This window comes from Oenanthe melanoleuca, chromosome 1 (genome assembly GCF_029582105.1).
Source record: "Oenanthe melanoleuca isolate GR-GAL-2019-014 chromosome 1, OMel1.0, whole genome shotgun sequence".
NCBI classification, from domain to species: domain Eukaryota; kingdom Metazoa; phylum Chordata; class Aves; order Passeriformes; family Muscicapidae; genus Oenanthe; species Oenanthe melanoleuca.
In genome coordinates this window covers 40864676-40886042 of record NC_079333.1, presented here as the reverse complement: position 1 = coordinate 40886042, position 21367 = coordinate 40864676, and the positions used below count along the sequence as shown (strand labels likewise).

Sequence of the window (21367 nt, the reverse complement as noted above, 5' to 3'; positions counted from 1 at the left end):
GTCTTCAGAATTCTACCCCAAGAGCATTAAAGGTTTTAGGGAAAAATAGGTAGATAAATCTTATCCATTTCTGAATTCTTAATTGTTTTGGAAATTTGAACACTTTCCCAAATGTTAATAGAGCTGTATGTAAGCAATTACTTTTCCTAACAACTATTCAGCCTCCTAGGGAAATGATGCAGCTTTTGGTTATAGAAGATGTCTTGGAAAATACTGAATGATGAAATTACGTATTGACATAAATCATTGAAAATACAGTTTCAACATAAAATTTAGAGAAAATTACAGAGTTTAATACATCCATTTTATAGCTTGCTTTTTTCATAATGAAAATGCTGTCATTTTGTGGTGATTTGAAATAAAATGTCATCTATTTAAATACTAATCTGCAATCTCTTAAACTTTAATTGCCTGATTTACCAACCTGTGATCTTGTTGGTGAAGCCTAAGGTCAAGATTTTGACCCTGTAAATGTCACCCAGGTTAGGACATACACGTGAACTCACTGTTCTACCAACACTGATTATGGGGTGAAGTTGTAAATGCAGTCCCCAAGAACAGCCCAGGATGAGCAGCATCCCAACAGGACACGGCTGACAAAGTACAGTAGACTTCAAAGACAACTTCCTTTCCTTGAGTCAGTGGTTTATGTTATTTCTAACTTTCATTGTGAATAAAGAGATGCTGCAAGCAACGTACACAAGGTATAAAATACCAGTTTATTAAGGTAAACAAGAGATAGTTAGGATTTCATAAGCATTTGTATTCTTGTCACCTCAAGGCGTCTTTACTACCCAGGGAATTATATCTGCCAGGAGAGGAAGAGTTTCTAAAATCCCCCTTGCAAGTGGGAACAGAAGCCTATATTATACACTTCTTAACCTTTTCACAGCAGAACTGTTCATGCAGTTGCCACAAAAGAGCATCAGTGATGAGTATCCTCTCTGGCTCATTCGCCCCCAAAAGCTCCCTGCAGAAAGGCACAGAGTGCTCCAAGGAGATGGAGTCAGACCTAGGGCTGATATTTTACAAACACGAAAATACCCTCAAAAATCCTACTCTCTGTCAGTCAGGAGCCTTGACAGGAGTGATAGGTGGGAGAAGAGGGAGGAGGAAAGACTAATGTTTCTCTGTTGTTGCTGAAATTAATTAGTGAATTTAAGCCAGACAGTGTCAGAAAATGTCACCACATGCAATAGTATTCACCTTTTCTCTCTATTCTTCTCCCTTTATCCCTTTCCTTTTCCTTTAACATTTCCATTTTTCTCTTTTCTTTCTCTTTTTAATTTTCTTTTATTTGTATAACTGTACATGAATACATGTATCACTCAGGCACTGTTGAAGTTTGCAGCTAACATTAAGATGAAATATAAGTATAGGCTGGATTATTCTGTAGGTTAATGGGTTTGTTTTGTGTCAGGGACTCAGAATGCTTGTGGTTGGTATCAGGATTATGGAAAGATTTTAATTCGGGTTTAAAAAAAAGACAACAACAACAACAACAAAAAAGAACCCCAAAAAAAGGAGAAAAGGGATTGCATTTTTAAATAATTTCTCACTTGATTTTTTGCTTCCAGATAATCAGCTTATTTGAAGATTTGAAGATGCATGCTTCAAGCAAATATGAGGAGGGAAGAACACCTTTAGTATGGGCTTGGGGCAGCTGTAGTACTTTCCCCCTTTTTTTTTTTCTTCTCTTTCTTTGAGTGTTTTTGGTCTTCTTTTTTTTTTTTTTGTTTTTGTTTTTGTTTTTTGTTGCCAATGTGTACCTAACCCGTGATTTCCAAAGCACTAGCTATGCCGCTCGTGCTCCTGGCTTGGTGTCCCCAGGTGATCTAGCAGTGACACAGTGATCAGCCTTTTGCCACTCAGGCAGCATCAAATGGGAGCTGGGGAGGGAACTCTGGGCAATGGGAGCTCTTGTCCACAACTCATGGGGTTTTCCTCTCTGGTCTCTTAAAACAAAATCTCCTGATGCTAGGTCACATGATACCAATGAATGCAAGAGTTCCCAGCCATCACAAAACATGCTATAAAAAAAAAAATAGGTCCACTGACACAAGACAAGAGAAGCCCTTTTCAGATGCTGCACATGATCCTTTTAAACTTGACCTGCTTTAGAGGACACTTCCATCCTCTCCTTTTACAGATTATTAAGAACACCGTTGTTATTTTCTGTTCCAGTTTTATTGGTTTTAATTTCCCTGCTTCACTCTATCAGTAGTTTTATTCTATACATTGGTAGACTGTGAAATACCTTGTCTTGTTACTTCCATATTTTCTAATTGCAACACTCCATCATTAGTCAACGGGTTCATAATGTGGAAGGCAAAGTTGCTATTTCATTTCATGCTATATAATACAATGCTTTTGGTTCAGTAATTACATTGTGCCAGACTTGTGATCAATCCTGAGATAGTTCACTTGTGATGGATAGCCCCATCACAGAGTGTATAAGAGTTAAAGGAAGAAGCAAATTTTTAATTTTGCTCCCCTGCCAATTTAGCTACTCGAATACTTCTTTTCAGACCAATATTTATCTCACTGTAGAGATAACAGAAATGAGAACTTAAAAGAGAGAATTGAAGTTTGAAAAGCATTTTATAAAGTTTTGGTTTGCAAACCAGGAGAGATAAAAATTAAATGTTCTTCCACAGAAAGCTATTGTGTGTTATTCTGTTAATGGATTGCCAATCTTCTAGTCACCTGTTTAATGTACTGGAGAAAATCATTACCTGCTTCTTATAACTGTTCTAAGGGTTATGTAAAATGAGCTCATCATCTTACTTACTGCTATTGCTCAGTGCTAGGCCTGTGGAAGAAAGATTTTCAAAGGTTTTTTTCTCTGTAGTAGAGGTGTTTGTGAGTCAAACAGTTTTCTGAAGTGCTGGTAACACTTTTAAACAGTCACAGGATTTAGGGAGTGCCTTTTCCTAGCGAGGGAAGGGTTGCACGTGTGGGGTGCAAGAGTGTGGCATGGGTTGCAGGGACAGCCAGGACAGCCATGCCAGTGGAGTAAGGGTGGAGAGAGCTGTGGCCTTTAGGGACAAATGGCACCCTAGTGCCTGAGGTTACAGCAGAGGAAAGCCTGATCCTAGTGGGGCATGTTTACACTTTTCTGAAAAGGACCTGCTAGGAGCCAATTCCATGGAGAGAATTTCTGTCCAGACAAGCTATTGCTTTGGTTCAATAAAGCAAAGTTCATGCTCTTTCATATCTTTATAGATATGAGGGCACAACCTATTCCTAGATTTTGGACAGAAATAGAATTTTTTTCCTATTTACGTTACAAAATTCTCTGGTCTTCATTGCTCTTTGACTTTTGCTTGGGGCTGCACGTCTGACTTTTCCATCTTACATCCTGTCTGCCATTCTTTTTTGTGTATAGTCCTTCCCCCAAGGAAGACCAGTGAGATCCCATTAGTCAGAAAAAACAAACTTAAAAGCTCCTCAGAAAGCCAGGGTCTCTGGTACCTTAATGGGTATTTTGTCATCTCACCAAAGCAAGGCAATGTGGCTGTGTCTCAGATTATGTCAAGGCCATTTTGTATCCAAAACTTTGAGAAAGGTCTGATGTTCAGAATTCAGTTAGAGGTAGTTGAAAGGAGAGAGAGCAGCAGGAGTACTAGACTGGTGAAGCAGGTAGTGCACACTCTGCTCTGACAGTGGGTATCAAAACAGCTGGAAGGAGTTAACTGTGATACTTAACAAGTAGAGGGGCAAAGCACCACATCTGGAATTGGATAACAGAGGCAGAGTCAATAAGTGAATTCCAGGGACATGAGTGAAGGCCAAGAATGCTGGCAGCTACAGAATGGATAGCATCTCACCTCTCTCCTTGGCTCTGTGGGATCAATATGCTTTTTCTATTGATTCAGGTATTCAACAGACTTTGAAATGGAAACAACACTACTATTTTATACAAATGCTGCTAACACAAAAGTTTTTTAGTTGAAGGACTTCAGGTTGTTTCTGAGAACAGCAAATGGCTCCACCCAAGAGAATTTTGGAGAAGTACTGTGAAGACAGATAATTTGTTCAGCCGCTCCACTTTTGGCATGCATCTTTTTTCACTATTGCATCAATATAGTAATTAAGAAAGTTAAAACACAGCAGAAAAAAGTCGGGAAATTGAATATGCAAAGGTGAAGAGGCGAATTAGTAATTTTACTGTGCCTGGGTTCAGATATGCTGAACAAGAGCAACACTGGTGCTTCGAGCACTTGCAGATCTGAGGTCTGCTCAGTGATCCCTTCTTGGGGAATAAGCCTCAGGATTTCTGGAGAGGACCTGAGAACTCAGGAGGTGAAACTAAGATGGGGGGCAGTAGCAGCACAGACTCCTGAGGAGTGTGATGATCCTTAAGCCTGTGCTGACTGAGCAATCTGGGGAAGGAGGGGAGGTTCAGCATCCTGCTGAACTCAGGCTGTCGTCATCCAACTGCCTCAAAGCTTTAGGAATTGCACAAAATGCAGAAAGAGAAAAAAACAGATAAGTTACTGTTCTTTTGTATTGGTTTTATTACACAAAAAAACCTCAGAGCTGAAGGCAGGAGACAAAAATGGACCAATCTAATGAAAAAAACTGTTTAAAAAAATGTTTTTTGTTGTGTGATTGTGTGTGTGCTACTTTTCAAGACCTGCACAGGGCTTGGGCAAGAGTACAGTTGTTTTTAGACATGTGCAGGTCTCCCTGCAGAGACCTCCCAGGGCACTGGCTCATGGTCTGCTCCAGGGATGGTGGCTGGTGCACTAATGGCTTCCTAAATCACTAGAGCAGACTACAGGAAAAGGAACTAACACTGTTTCTCTCACAGGTGGGACCCACAGAGATCTTTTGGGTCAGAAACACAGAGGAAAAAGGGTGGGCTAATCCAGGATGGTTTGCAGGAAAGCTCTTACTTCTAAAGGACAAGCTGAGGGTTATCACCAGCCTCTGGACTGTCTCACACCGAAGAAAAAGCATTTCTGTCAAGTCAAATAGGCTTTGTCACATAAAGTACTGATTTATAGCTGACCTCATATGAAAGATGTGGATAATCTGAACTTTTTTTGTCCTAGATCATCTTGATAACAAAATATTTTCTGGAAGCAGCTCTTTCAGAGGCAGTAGTGAACACAAACACTTGAACTACTTAATTTTTTATCACAAGAGGGCCCTTCCTGTGAATCTAAGTGCGTGTGCCAGCTCCTCCTTCTTCCTGGAGCCCTCCAGCTTCTCTTCCTTCAGATTGTTTTTCATCTGCAGTGTTTATTATAGTTGCAATGTTTCCTCAAGATGAAGACAGGGCTGTTTATTTAGGAGGCTGTACTCAGAAACTTGTCAGTTTAGCTGGACTGTTTGCCAGAAAAGAAAATTCAGTCTATTAAAAGATGCCAGCTTTTATTCAGGATGAGCAAATCCATTCAGAAAATAAATCCCTTGTGCCCTCTTCACACTCTCCCTTTTGATGCATGAGCATTTTTAAGTCTGAGTAGTTCGTATGTTTATTCTTTTTGTAGAAAAGAGTTATTTCCTGTAGAACAGAAGTCTTTTGGGAAAGAAATCAAGCTCTGTGAACTTCAATTCACAGCTTTTTATCCAAGAGTTCAGAAAGAGGTTAGGGGAAAAACAAAAACAGTGCAAGTGGAGCAGACTTTGAAAAGCTTCTCCTGAATCTGCTCTGACATTGTCAGAGGGAGGGAGCAACCTCCAGACTTGGATCTGCCAGCTTCCCTTGGGGTCAGCAGAGCCTTCTGCATGGCACAGATGGTGTCAGGGCCATGTCCCTCTCCTGAGGAGCACTGTGCTGGCATCCTCACCACTGCCTGCACCAAGGGAAGCTCAGAAGGCTCAGCAGTGTCTCTGCTCTTCAGGTGGTGGAGACATGAACAGGAATGTGTATGTCTGTGTGTGCATGTAAACCAGAGGAGATTTAGGAGAATATGGGTTCTGATGGAGGTGGAGCCCTTGGACCACAGGGTGAGAGCTGCCCCTCAGCCCATGGTAATGCAGTTGGACACTTGTCCCAAGTGCTGGTGTACTCCTACCCATTTTTGTTCTCAAACTTTCAAAGGAAGAGTGCTGACCCAAAGTGTGGTCAGGATGAACCTTTATTAAGACTGGAGCCTGTTCTCTTGAGGCCCTATGGACAGCAGTCCAAAAGGAGACCCTTTGAACTCTCCTGGACCACGGTGTCTGTGTGCACACAGCTGTGTGTGCTATAGCCAATGTGGGGAAAATGCTGCTCTCCTGGATTCTTGAGTACTTTAGATTTGTATATTTGGCCTGTAAGTAAATTTCTGTTGTGTTATTGCAAATCCTATATGAATCCTTTACTCTCTTCCTTTACCTCCCCTCTCCCCTCTGTCCCTGCAAAGATAGTTCTGGTTCATTTTGGTTTGGATTGGTTGACCCTGGATTTCTTCTTGCTGTTTTTCCTCACAGTGCTTAACTACTTAGTAAGTAGCAGAGTGAACCTTACCAATGCACATTGTTGTGCTGTCCCTTTTATAATTAACTTGTTTTCACTTTGTTGGTGGTTCTTTAAGCAATTTCCAGCACTCATTCATGAAAGGAGGGAAGGAGGTTGTTGTTCTCCTTTATTAGTCTTTGTCCAGCATGGCACAAGCATTCCAGGTCCCATGGCAGGTTTTCCATCGGCTTCAGAGCCTCCCCACCATTACTGTGCTTCTGTAACTGGAGCAAGCAAAGAACAAAAGGGTGGAGAGCCAGGACAGTTGGAGAATTCAGAGAAGAGACCAAATTAACACTAGTAACTCCTAAGGAAATTTAAAGCACTTTCTCTATCACCATTGGCTCAGATCCAAAGTCTACTAAGGAAATTTAAAAACCACCTTTTTGAGAATGAAAAAAGAAGGGATGAAGCAAGTCCCATTGTTAAGAAATTACTATACTGGTTATTCAAACTGGTTCTACGATACTGAGATAAATGGATTTTAGTCTGAAATCATTCCTGCAAAACCAGTGGTGAATGTCTGTGGTGAGACTTTCAGAAATTTCGTGGTGCATCCAAGGAAAAGGAAATCATAAAATTGGAATGGTGGATCTTCTCAGGTTAATTGCATAGCACATTTTCCTTGTGGAATATTTCTTTTCAAAGGCCTGGATTATGGAACTCTCCTGGGATGAGTGTCTGAAAAGAGTGAGCAGGTCCAGAGTTGTGATAGATACAATTTATGTGGCACAATGGCATTGTTTTGGCTTTATTTTAATTTGATAGCTAAAAATGAACCCCAGAAAGTAAACAAACAGGGAGCTTTGAGACTATAATTTTAGGTGAACCATTATCTTCTCATCAAGGTGCTTTTCTGACAGAGTCTTTGTTTTTCCAATATAAATTTCACGCTGATCTTATTAATCCTGCATTTTTATTAGAGATATTTTTTCTAGACTTATCTCTGCTCATTTGTCATATTCAACCTGGAGTTCAAACCAAAATTTTAAATTATATTTTAAACCAGTATAGGGAGGCAGTTGGTAAAACTGAAGTGTCCTGTTTAGATTTCCCAAACCTTGGGTACAAGGCTACCTGGAAAAGTCTTACCCAATATACAAATTTTTTTTATACTGGAGAAGGAAGGGAAATAATAGGGACTGAGCAAAGATAGGAACTTGTTTTAAACAAGTACTAGAGGAAATTCTAACCAGGTATTTGTGAGAACCAAAACCAAATGCTTACAAAGTTTTTAAATTCAACACTTTTGGCTTGTTCCTTATTGAAATTTGACCTCCAATGTAACTACTATCAACCCCTACAGTCCTGAGAGATGGTGCTTCATAGGTGATGAGAACCTCCAGGGACAAACAGGTTTGCAAGAGCTGAGCATATTTACATCAGCAGCAGAAAGAATGGCCCAGACCAATTCTCAGGCATTCCCCTACAGTGGTTTCCCATCCATCAGCACCCAAGTTTGACATCACCAAGCTGACCCAAGAGGGTTACAAATGGACAGACAGCTTTGTCACCAAAATGCCAGGCAGTTCATCTCCAGAAGCAAAAGACAGAGAAGGAAAACTAAGGTGTGGTTTTCTCTTTAACTAAAGGCTGATATCAAGATTTACTGGTGTGGTCTGGGGCCAGCCAGCACTGTTAGTGCCTGTGGAATATTTTTCCCAGGGCTATACAAGAAATTTCAGTTTCAAACAGAGTCTGTTTGGTAAGTTTTAGGAGTTCTTATGTATTTGTCAGAAAAAACCCCAACCCACCAACCATGCTACTAATATTTATGAAACAGAGCAGGCAAAAAGCGTTTTGTCCTTTATTTTGCGTATGTGTGGGTATATGGGAAATCATCCAAAAGAAATCAAATTAAGAAATGCATCGCCAATTATCCAATATACATAAATTAATCTTTTCTGCCTGAAATACCAGCTCAGGGACATACTCACCTACTCATCACATTTCCCACTGAAATTAACAGAACAAGGTTGTCGGCCCGCAAGGAGTAGGCAGGGAAAAAGCCACCACATGTTCACTGCAGCATGTGATAATAACTCACTGAGTGCTGAGTGTGGTTGGGCTCTCATCCCACCTTGTCCTCCCTCTGACAGTCTGACTGCCCTGGGATTTGGTCATTTGCTCCAGGATCAGCTTTGGGTGGGGTAAACCTGTCCTAAGGGTCCTGGGTGGGAGCTTGGCTTCATTCTCCTCCTCCCAGAGTGTCCATCCAGGGCTGGTGGCTGTGGTGGCTGTCCCTGACTGACTGCCTTTGGAGGGAGAGCTGGCAGCAGGTAGGAGCATCTCTTGGGTCACAGCAAACCTGCCACGTCCCTGAGGAGAGGGCAGGCAGATCTGCAGCTCAAACCAGGCAAGGCAGAGCTTTCTGTCTTCAGCTGCACACGTCTGAATGGGTCTCACAGGCTGCAGAGAGGTTTCCCTTCCTCCTGCCAACATTGGTCTTGGATTGACAAAGCTTTTAGGAGCATGAAATATGGCTGACTAAAGCATTGTGCTGACGCAGCCCAAGCGTGCATGGATCAAGAGCCACTCCAGGCTGAAAAAAACTGCTGTACAATCAGCTATTTAAATAATAGATCAATTTAATTTATCTGAGAGAACATGTCATGGCAACATAGCTTGATTAAGGTCTAGATTTATCTACATGGGAGATTTCAGAGGGTAGGGTATTCTAGCACATAAAGGCAAAACAACACCATCAAATTCCTGTGTACAGAAAATAGCTGTGTTTAACCTTCAAAGAAGGTGGACTCTAAGTCAGTTCTGAGTGGCATTTGAAAACCCAGCACCAGCATGGGAGGTGCTGTGGGCTGTGACAAATGTGCCCTCCAGTGAGATACTTGTAATTTTCTCTTCTCCTCTGTAGACCTGTGAGTCTCTAAATAGAGCAATTTGGGATTGCCCAAACTGTCCTAATAAAGGATGAAGGTCTGAGTGCCTTAAGAAGATAAACACCCCAGGTGGTAGGTGGGTATCATGAGATGGAGTCAGCATGCACCACACAAAAAATTAGTTTGTGAAACCAAGTGACCAGCCCACACCCCAGTGTTTTTCCCCTGTTATCTTTATATGATATAAATTATATTGCATGCTAGCTGCTGCTCCTTATGTCCTTGCAATCCTGCCATTGTGATGTCTTTTACCAAAATAAACATCAGAAAACAGAAATCCCTTGGGTTTTATATTTAGTGGTGGTCTTGGAAGAGTAAGGTTTACAGTTGGAGTCACTGATCTTGAAGGTCTTTTCCAACCTAAATGATTCTACCATTCATTTGCAACAGTTTGCATTTACTCTGCTACAAATGTTTGCTCCCTTCAGCAATGATTACCACCTTAGATGTGTGCATCTATCACACATCTCATTTTCTCTGCTGGAACTTTGCTATAGCTGCTGTCCCCATTCCTTTGACTCTATGCTTTTCCTTAAATCTCTTTTAGAAATGAAAATGTCTCTCTTTCCTGTATATAGGGAGCAGTGTGCCTATGGACAGTAGAAGTCCAGGATCTTGCAGAGTGGGTGTTCTCTTAGTGAAGGAGATTTGGGAAATATATGGTACCTGGTCATGAAAGGAGCTGAGAGAGCAAAGGGGCTGTGGGGAAGCTGGGCATTATAAGGAGCAACTGTTTAGTATATGGTCTCATCCTTTAAAAACGAGTCATTTACTAGATAAGAATAATCTCTGCTGAAGAATTCCAGTTTCTCACTGGGATGGACAAATCAGGATCTGTGGGGGTGCTGTTGGCTCTTAAATTTTGGGTATGATCAGCACCTTAAATTGCTGCTTCCACATCATCTCCCAGCACACACTGCTCTATCACATGCTAAGCATAGAACTCCTGCCCAGCTGCCTGTTCCTTCTATCCCAGGAAACTTGTTGCTGCCTCATCTTTGTGACTCATTGCTTCCACATTGGCTGCAAAGGGTTTGAAAGTCAGAAAATCCTACTTATGGAATGTACTTCTAAGAACAGCTCCAAAGTCTCATGTCAGCCAGTTCTGCTGCCTTTTTCTCTTTAGTTCACTACATAGGATCTGCTTGGCCACAAAACTACTGTTTGTATCTCTCTCTAGATTGTCCATTCAAGGAGCAATGCTGTTCCATGTTGAAGAGCCAGTGGCAGGAAGGAAAGGGTCCTCCACTGAAAAATGTACTCAGAATGTCATTCAGCTTATAAGAAGCTCAAGGCCATTGCAAGTTCCTGTACCAATCCCCACTCAGAACTAGGACATCCCGTCTCAGTGTTAGATCAGGTTCATCAGAGCCACATCCAGCAACTTTTAATTACCCCAAGAATGGAGTCTCCACAGTCCCTCTGAGCAGCCTGTCTCTGTGTTTGACCAACCTTTCTGTAAAAATTTTGTGTACAATTGTCTAACTTGGATTTCTGCTGCTGCTATCTCTCCACTGTGTCATGTCCTTCTGCTGCCTGGATGTCCCCTTCAAGCCTTGACTTGGCATTTCTAGAGGTGCTTTCTCTTTCCTTGGAACAATCTCCCACTGGATTTGTTCTAACAAGATATTTGGATTTCTGCTTGATCACTAGGACCAGCTCAGTACAAAAGATTTAGTCTTTCTGTGGCACTTTCCACTTTTGAGAAAACTGCTAGAATTCTTTCTTTGTTTTTGTTTCAATTGCACATTTTCTGTTTGACATTAATGGTGGCTGGAACTCTGGAGTTTGGCATTTTTCCCTTTTTTTTTTTGTGGGCTGACACTAGTCTTCCCACTGACTGAAATGCTGCTCAGTGGCATGTGCTGATTCCCTATAAAAATTTCAATACCACAGTTGGAAAAGATACAAATCTTTTTCTTTCCTTTTCTTTCTTCTAACAAAGAACATAAGAAAGGATGTTCTAGAAAGGGACATTTTTTGTCTTAACATCATTTTACTGAATAAATTTTTTTGGCATTCATCCAAGAGACCTAATTAAAAAACAAACAATAAAGTTTTGTGATTGATGACTTCATACCAGAAAAGAAAAAAAATATTATTCTGCCTAGAAATTACTTCTGTTTTCTAACTACTGGGAAACCCTTCAGATATATCAAATTTACTAAAATGTGATGTTCATCCCATTGTGCAAGCTTACTGTATGGGTATAAATCTTATTTTCCTAAGGGATATTAAAATAAATGGGCCTGAGGAAATACTGTTGAAATATTTATTTTCTTTAAGTAAATTTGGTCAGAGAGAAGTTAGGATATTTGGCATTCTATACACAGAGAAGCTTTAGATTTGCAAAGCTTCATCTTTCTTTCTTCTTCAAAGCCAAGTTCATAAACAAAGGACTGTTCCCAAACTGTCACCATAATGTCACTCAGTTCCACAAAGTCACTGCATCACTTCTATTGCTATAACAACTAAACATCATCTCATGACTTAAAAACATTTCATGGCCATCATTTTGAAAATAACTCTGAAGTATGACTTTAAATACAGTCTTTCTGCAATGTTTTGTAGAAAATCACATTTTTAATAGGAAGACTTTAGAATTAAGTACCATTTTATTAAATATAAACAGCATTGGTAATTTGTGATCATGAAATTATGTTTTTCACTATTAAAACCTACTTTTCCATTTTGTTCTCCCTTATTATTTTCTATTTCATATGAAATGTTGAAAAGTTTTATATGAAGCTAAGAGTTTGGATAAATAGTTTAGAAAAACTGAATGCAATTTAAGATGGGCAAATGTAAAACTGTACACTTAATTAAGAGTAATCCACATCAGAAGTGCAGAATGAAGGGTCAGTGGCTCTGTAGCTTTACTGCAAAAAGTCAGGAAGAAAATGCACCAACATCCTCCTACTCTGGCAGATTTAAAAAGAAAAAACAATTAAGAATTCTGTCTGCAATGAGCATGGAAAGGAAAAATGGGGCTTGAAATAAGGAAGGAGATCTAAGAGAGTGTGGGGGAGAGCAAGGGAACTGTAAAGAGGAAAGGCAGCCAAATAGCAAGCAGTAGAGCAGGTTCAAAGCTCACTCATTCAAATTTCCATCAATCCCTTTCCTCCTCACCAGCTGTAGCCCATTGATGCCTGACAGGGCAGAATTCTAGCCTAGAATCTCACAAACAGGGAAAAGGGCCAAAGTTCCTCCCTCCCAGCAGGTAGGGAAGAGAAAAAAGGATGGGACCAGAAGCAGGACCTGAAACAAAGCACCTCAGAAGAAGTCTTTCTGCTTCTCTTGTTTGCTGATCCACAAGTGGCCAGATGAGCATCCCATCAAGTGATGTGTCCATGAGCTGTGGATTGTGACTATTACTGAGACTCATAACAAGATGAGACAGCATGACTGGTTGGGTTGAGCTTCATGCTGAAGGAAACCTGTGTTGCCTTGTGGGAATAAAATCTCCAAGGGGCTTTTTTCAGCTTGACCACAAATTGCTAGTGCTCTATGACCAAACACAGTCCTAAAGAGCTTCATTGGCCTTCAGAAAACAGCATGGTTACAACAATGCTGAGTGAAAGCATCACCCAATTTCCTCTTTGGGTCAGGACTCCTATGATTTATCTGTAGAAACATCCTACAGAATTTGCCAAAAGTAGGAAGAATGTGTTCATGCTTGTCAGTTCTTTTTTCCTAGGTTAATTTAATGTCACAGTGACTCCTGGTTTTCAGTTCCTAACAGAGGATGTGATAATCAGGTGGACAGGTCTGAATTCATGGAAAGTATATCAGCATGATGGACCAAATCCCATCAGTTCTGCTTGCTAATGGCTTTGATGTCTTACAGCCTTCTCTCAGGCTTTGCATGCCCCTGTGACCAAATAAAATGGGAGGAAAAGGATGCTGCAGCATTTCCACATCACCTTCCTGCCTTCCAAGCACTGAGGAACCTGTGACCTTAAGTGCACTGACTCTCCTGAAACAGATTCTGCTTGATGGGGAGAAAGAGGAGACAGGTTAGAAGTTGCTCGCAAAGAAACCTCCCCTTCTGTTCAGGAACTCTGCAGGAATTTCAGACTTGATTTCATCACACTTGCCACTTCAACTTCAGCAACTGATCACACACTTGGAAAATATCAAACCTAACTGAACCTGACATGGTTATCAGTGTAACTCAACATGTTTGACAGCCTCCTTCCACAGGGTTCCTACTTGTACTCAGAAAGAGCAGGCATTTCTTCCCAACATTATTCAGAGTGATAATTGCTTGTTTTAAAAGGAAGCACCACTTTACGTTTTCCTTGATGGAACGCAGTGTTTCATACAGTGACTTCATTTTTTTGCTTTGTTTTAGAATTAGTTTAAAATACTCCCTAAAGGAAGAAATTAAGTCTTATATCTAGTGTTTATATAAATTATTACTTTTCATGTATTTTCAATTTATTTGTTTTTATCTTAGATCTGATTCATGGAATAGTTCCTGTGGTGAAGATAAAAATAAGTCTGCCCCTGGCTTGGATTTCTTCTGTAGACATTCCAGTTGGTGTGAAGAAATAAGCACTAATGTAGTAACATGAAAATGGAAATTCCTGTTACCAATAGTTAACTCAATTCAGCTGTAGGAAATACAGGCTCAAGTTCCAGCAGTAAGGAAAATGTTCCTAGTGAAATGCACAGAGAGAGGCTGCACTGACCTGCCTTCAGCCCTCTTGATCCAAAGTGTCATGCCTGAGGTTTGCTGAAGATACATTCACCACTAGGGAATTGTCTCCTCAGATTTTGGGCCATGCAGCTGCTGCTGTAACCAGGGTTCCCACCAGCTTACCAGTGGCTTTTATTAATTAAAGGGCAATTTGAACACAGTGGGTACCAAGCAACAAAATCTTTTGGAGCTGGGGTGAGCAGCCATTGCTAGGGGCTGGTGGCATCTCAGTAGCAGCTGTGAGAGCAGAGGTGTGTGTTCACACACAGAGTGCCTAACAAGCAACCTCTGCCATCAGGTGCTGTGTAGCTGAAGGCAATAAGCATCCAGTTTGGAAGTGATGGCAGTGGCTCCATCCTTGTGTCCCTGTGTCACCAGCACTGTGATCACAGCTCGTCTCACTGGTGCTGCAAACGTTCCAGACTCACTCCATTCCACAGGGTGCTGGCTGGACATGGATCACCATGGGGAGCAGTCATCTGCCCAAGTGGAGGCACCTGTAGCAGGAAATTCAACTATTGAATGAATCATTCTTGGTTGTCTTCTCCAACCAAACTCAGAAAAGATTGTTAGGGCATAACTATCCCACCCACAGTCATCTCAAACCAGTTATTTATATTGCATCCTACAAGTTACTAGATAGTTAAGCTGGAGATGTTTAAAGTCAGTGAGTGTCACCCTGAATGTCAGATGTTCTCAGAATGCCATTGCATTTTCTATTGGCTTTCCAGCAGTTATTTCCTAATCCTTGTGATGGAGCTTTTAACAGATGATTTTTTTTTTGTAGAAAATGGATTCTGTCCTTTAGCCAAAAAGACTTGTTTTTTCTTTAAAGTTGTTTTAGAAATGTCATGGAACTTCCAGCAATTGACAGTAGTGCAGGTGGCCAGAATATAAAAGGGAAAAAGGGAAGACACCACCTCTGTTATGTATTCATGGGCTTCATGACTACAGTAGTGTGTAGAAATACTCTTTTAATAGAATCACTGGATTTAAACTGCTGCAGTCTTGTGACTTCCAAATTCTCTACGCTTTCTAATGCATTTAAAAGTCTTACCACCTCAGATCTTTCCATCCACACTAATGGTTACATCTTTATACCATTATGCATGGATTTGAACAATTAGTATCAGGCAAAATGCAAGGTAAAATCAGGGCCTTAGCACTGGAATCCTTATGGGAACAGCTAAAGTACACAAAACCTTGAAAAGTAATATAATTGTTTTTCCAGGACTTAGGGAAATGTGTAACTTATCTCAAAGCACTTGAAAGTCCACTTTAACAGTTTAGTGTTGTTGAAGGTCTCTTTGAAGCTCTTAGAGATGAAACAAGCTAAAAGACACTTTTCAGTATTTGGTGCTAATGGAAGGTGATGGATTGGTGAGCTAGGGGTGTGAATCCTTGCTTTGGCTGTAAGGAAAGACCAACAGCAGGGCACACTCCTCTAAAGTGTGATGATAACATCCTTAGCCCCTAACAGGCAGGTTCAGATTCTGAGCTCAGCAACACAAATGATAATACACATCTTCATTTAGGTAAGCAGCTTGGGGTATGTGTTGCTGCTTTTTGATCTACTCTCAGAGCAGAATAACAACAAAAAATTTAAGCAAACTTTGCTCTTAGGAAAATATTGAGGATGGTCAGAACTTTTGAAGAGGTTGCCCAGAGAGGTTATGTATTTTCAACACTGGAGATGCTAAAATTATGATATAATAACATTGAGAAACCTCTTAAGCTTTGAAATTGGATCTACCTTCAAAGCTGAATCAACTTTAAATGAAAGTTTGAAGGAACTGACCTCCAGAAATCCAGTCTAAATTATTTCATGTTTCCTATTTGCTAGTTTTAGCTTGCCTGACCTTACATTTAATGCAGCCATTTATGAAATCAGTAAGTTATTTGGAATCTGTGGCACTCCTCTCACTTAGAAAAGGAAGTGACTCTAAATTTCTATTTATAATTCCACTGGTGACTTCTTACCCTTAGACATTTTAGCTGAAGCTAAACTTGCTGTTGAATACCAATTACACATTTTGTGGTAACACTGTTAATTAATCCATGTCTATAACAAATCTCTGCAGCTCCTTGCAGGCTTCCTTTCTTTCCTTGTTTTTGGCATTAGTGTGATGGGTAAATTCTGCAGGTTGAGAGCTTTAGGAGGTTCCTTCTGTGGTGATTTTCTAATCATGGATGAAAGTGTACTTACACTTTGAATATTAAAGTGTATTTGTTCCTCATTCTGGCATCCTATCAGGGCAGAAGCTATTACAGAATTATTAAGGAACAGAGGTGAACAGGTACCACATGCAATGATTACAACCAGTCATATAAAGCTCTACTGCTTTCCCCAGGCTCTGTTCTCAATTGCACTCAGGCAAATTCGATTCAGAACATGTACTTTCAGTTCCCAGAATAGTCCCTAGGTGAAATTCAGCAGTAACAAGTGCTTGCATAAACTAATTCTGCATGTGAGGTTCTCAGACAGCCCAGCAAGTCTGTACTGATTTTAAATTTAATAGGTGTTTAATAGAATACACAACCAGTGTGGGAGGGTTTAACGTGTAGGACAAAAAGCTGCTAATACAACAGTGAATGTCAAAGCAGGCTGGTCCTGCATTGTGATTCACACCAGCTCAGGAAACTTATTTTTCAGGTAAGTCTAATATTGTTGTGAGTGTTAATAATTGCTCTTGATTACATTGAAACTGAAATTATTTTAGAAGCAGATAAATGCTGGTGTAATTCAGTTCATCATTAAGACAGCTAAATTTAGAAATCTATAGGAAAATTATGTGTCTGAAGTCTTTTCATTCTCTATGGAAATCTAGTCAATGGAGGCTTGAAAAGAACTCATCTGAAGAGACTTGGACAATTCATTTAGTCTCCCACAGGCACTATTTGAGATGCCTTAGGCCATCTGAGACATCTGCATGGGGGTTTCTTCTCTTCTCCAGGCTGAACCCCAACTCTCTCAGTCTGTCTTCACAAGAGAGGTGTTCCAGACCTGTGATACACTTGGTGTCCCTCCTCTGGACTCTCTCCAGCATTCCCTGTCCTCCCTGTGCTGGCCCCAGAGCTGATGCAGCACTGCAGGTGGGTCTCACAGAGCAGAGCAGAGGGGCAGAATCCCCTCCCTGGCCCTGCTGCCACCACTGGATGCAGCCCAGGACACGTTTGGCTTTCTGGGCTGGGTGCACACTGACAGCTCATGGCCAGCCTCTCACCCACCAGCACCCCCAAGTCCTTCTCACAGGGCTGCTCTCTATGGTCACAGCAGTCATGCAACAGCTACCCTCTTGAATAAGAAAAAGAGTAAATTACTGTAGAGACAGCAGACCAATTCCCTGAGATTGCTTTCTCAACCATCTGAACTGCAGTGCAACTCTCCCTGCTGTAGAATTTTCCTATCTAGATTTTTTCTTTTTTTTTTTTTTGTTTTCTATTCAAATATTTTATCTGCTTATGACAGGCATCAGCCAAGTGGGAATATCCTCTTTACCTCAACTGACCAAGTTTTCTTTCAGTAAAGCATTCTCTTGGCAAGGACAAGGCTTAGAAATGGTAAGAGGATGTGGTGATTCCCCCTGTGGCTGCTGGCCACATGGCCCTGGTGGGTCACACAGGTGGGTGCTGCACTGCTCGTGCTGCTCAATCCTGAATCCTTCTCTGTGCATGGTTACTGACACTGGACTTCTCAGAGAACTTGGGTGCCTCCTTGCCAAGTGGAAACCTGACTTAGGGAAATAACAGTGAGCTCCATGGAGCAACATTCCTAATGGCAGTGATGGGCTGAAAAATAAATATAATGTGTTAAAGAGACAGGGGAGTGTATAAGAGGAGTAACACTGGAAGACAGTAAATATCCCAAGACAGCCCTGGCACTGCTCAGTTGTGGACAAGGAAAGGATGAAGACAAGCTCCTGGAAAAACAGACAGACACAGTGAAACAAAATAGACAGCATTCCTCATACTCAGTCTCTCAATCTGTTCAGCCTCTAATATGTTACTTTGTGAAAAATGGAGGCAGACACTTTTTTCTTTTTTTAAAAAAAGGACAAACTCAGAATCAACCCACCCAGAAGTTGTTTTTAAATTTAGCTGCAAAAAGAAGGGAGCTTCCAGGTTTACTCCAAAAAGAGAAAAAACAGACAACTCACTTAACCTAGCCAAAGAAACATAGAACAATTCACAGTAACTCATGAATGTGCTAAACATGCCAGTAAAACATGGATACAAAGAAAATTTAGTCACAGTGATTCATAGTAGTGTTACCTGTCTTTTTCCCTCAGACCCCTGCACACACTGCAGCTATTATGCCTGAGGGGCAAGCATCACCTTATTTTCATGTTTGCCTGCACTCTCAAGCTCTGTATAAGAACTGGTTTCTGTCAGCCTATATTAAGGTTAGTGGAGGGATTTAGGCTCTTGCTCCTGTGATTCAGCTGTCTGATATTTTAAAGTCTACTTTAAGATGAAGTCATTCACTCTCATTCTTTATTTCTCCCCAGGAGCTATAAAGAGTCTCTACAGAGTATTTGAGGCAAGAATCTGGTATTTATACTGCAGATATGTGGACTGAAGCTAACCCCTGCTGTGCAGCCCTGTAGCTGTCTGCCAGGCAGAGGGGGCATCAGCTCAGCAGTGCCTGGCTGCTGTTTTTACAGCAGCTGGGGGTTGGTCCTTGCTGGGCAGCCTTGAGCTCACCTGGCCCTTCTCCTCCACATGAGAGCCCTGGTGGCTGAGGGAAGCACCACACCAGCTCTGGGAAATGTCAGCCATTGGACCATGGCCCTCGTGTGCCTGTAAACCCATGAGCTGTGATTACTCACATCTCAATTCCCTTGCAGTCTGGGCTCTGGCATGTTACACTGCTGACAATACCCTGGATTTGGACACCACTGCCAGGTCCTGAGAGGCCAAGGAGAATGACCAGCACAGAACAGACTTGCTGCAGCTCTGCACCTACAGACATGCTCCTGCTGACATCTGGCTTCTGTTCAAGTGGTGGCTGCTAGTCTTTCCCAGGCACGCCACTGATAGGCTGGGGGATGAAAACTGAGGCTCCTGGATAGCAAGCAGGCTGCATCTGTCATCCATCACATCAGTCTCAAGGACTGTCATTTGTACTTCCTTGCTCCTGGCATCTCATCCCCTGACCTATCCAGAGGACAATGCTATCACTAAATGGTTCCCTAACACTTGAGAAAGGTTTTCAGTGACTAGTACTAAAATACCTAGTGAATAATCATGACAATTCTTTAGCTGCTCAGAGTCCCTCCTCCCTATGGACTTAAAAGCACTTCAGAAATGTGCAGGGACTCAGACTGACTCTGATTCAGATAAAATTCTGAATCCTGATGTAAGAATTGAACAGCCCTTTTTTATTTTCCAGGTGGCATCCCTAATGATCAGAAAACAACTCAAGCTCTGTCAATATTATAAGAACAATTGTTGTTTTATTCTTTTTGGTGGGTACAAAAACCACAGTTTCTTACACAGAACAAGATTATAAATAATATCTGTAACATGAGTGACCCGTAGTCTCTTTTGATTCTACACTGCAGACTGATGAAGTACTCTAAACATTTTATCATTTTGTTTCTTGTATTAGACAGATGCAAATCTGTGGAACACGGAATGATGGAACAGAATGAAGGTAACAGCAAACAAGAGGATGACCAACAACTTTTATAAAAAAAAATTCTCTGAATTTTATTACAGTGATGGCATTTTATATCAATTATTGCAATGATTTTTCCCTAAGATGGTTAGAAAAAAGAATTGTGTTGTCCTCTACTGAATTTACATCAGTTAAAAAGCAAGCATGTTTCAATATTCCTCTTTTTCCAAAGAAAATGTAAATAATTTCTTTATTTTTTTTTTCACAGGATTTACATATTTATTATTTTTTTATCACAGTTTAGTGATTCATTTCTACAGCTGAACAGCTGAGTATTCTTCCATTGTATATATTGATGTTCTGGAGACACAGGTTAGCATGTTCATTGACTTCTATAGCTATTTTTCTCTCTTTGTCAAGACAAAGACCAAAATGGTGTCCTTTCTGAGCATGTTCTTCACAGTTTAATGCGCTAAATTGGCAAGTCTTATTAGTTTTAAGTCCACTCAAGTGAAATTTGTTGCTGTTAATACACCCTTCCCAGCCCCCTCCCCCCAACAAAACTAAATTATGAATTTTCCTGATATAAAATCTGAGTTTGGGTTTCCGAGCTGAGCTCATGCAGACGTTGTTGCTGATGATGTCTGGCGCATTTGGACGTACTTCCCTTTCCCAGCCAAATGATCAGTCCGTCAAGGACACTCCCACGTCGGTACAGTCTGTGCTGCGTTGCCATCAGCCACCAACACAGTTAGATTAAGGCACTCAGTTGTGTTTTTGGTTTTTATGGTAGGTCCGATGCAATGACAGCCAATCCTGAACTCTGTCTGATCGCGGTTCCGGCGTGCACGGCCTTGGGGCAGTCGGGGGTCAGCACGCGGCCGTTCTCTCCCACGCTGCCCGTGATGGATAATCTGGCTTTGTTTCTTATGGCTTCAGAAAAGGTAAGCTAGGTTGGAAGAAAAAGCAGAAGACAGGGAAGTGTTATCATGTTTCTGTCCTCCAGACAACCAGGACACAGCCAACACCGAAATGTTAAATTTTAGACATCTGCATTTTTTCATGTTAACGTTAAGTATAAAAATAGTAATCATGGTAAATATAATACACAGCACTTAAGTCTTCTGGGGAAAAAAAGACTAGCAATTCTGAGGGTAAATTTCATTACAATAAATCATTACTGATTTAAGTATAAAATCTGAATTTGATAATGAAATTAACTGAAGAGGTAATACCTTCATCTAAACTGCTTCAAACTAAATTTCTATACGGTGAGAAGAACTTTTGGAACCTGAAAGCATTAGCATCTGTGAATAAAGTCATGCACAGGTGTTTATAGGCTTTGACCTTCAACTAGGAATGCCGGGATTAAATATAACTGCTGAAAATTGTTTATAAATTGCAATAACTGTACCAGCTATCTCTCTGGCAATTCCATCATTCAAATCTAAAGAAATTATTACTTATTTTCACAATGCAAATGTTTAATATCAGGAAATCTGAGAACTGTCCTCAAATATCTTTCTTCATATATATATATATATATCTTCATCTTCCTACAATTAGAAAAGATTATAACTTTCAAAGAAAATGTAATTTATTGAGAGAAAATACAATTTTATACCGTTTTATACATTATGGCTAAATTTCCCATATGAAGATTTAAATTTTTTTTTACTTGAAAATCTTTAGTT

General features: G+C 40.7%; 1 protein-coding gene across 2 annotated transcripts in view; it reads right to left on the bottom strand.

Moving 5' to 3' along the window:
* Positions 1–19491: 19491 nt before the first annotated feature.
* GRIA4 (glutamate ionotropic receptor AMPA type subunit 4) overlaps positions 19492–21367 on the bottom strand; it is a 210966-nt gene continuing 209090 nt past the window's right edge. For both annotated transcript variants that reach the window (XM_056498542.1, XM_056498549.1), the window contains exon 16: positions 19492–20622. In XM_056498542.1, coding sequence (XP_056354517.1) covers positions 20458–20622 — 165 coding nt within the window. In that variant the 3' untranslated portion in view covers positions 19492–20457. The remainder of the gene's footprint in view (positions 20623–21367) is intronic.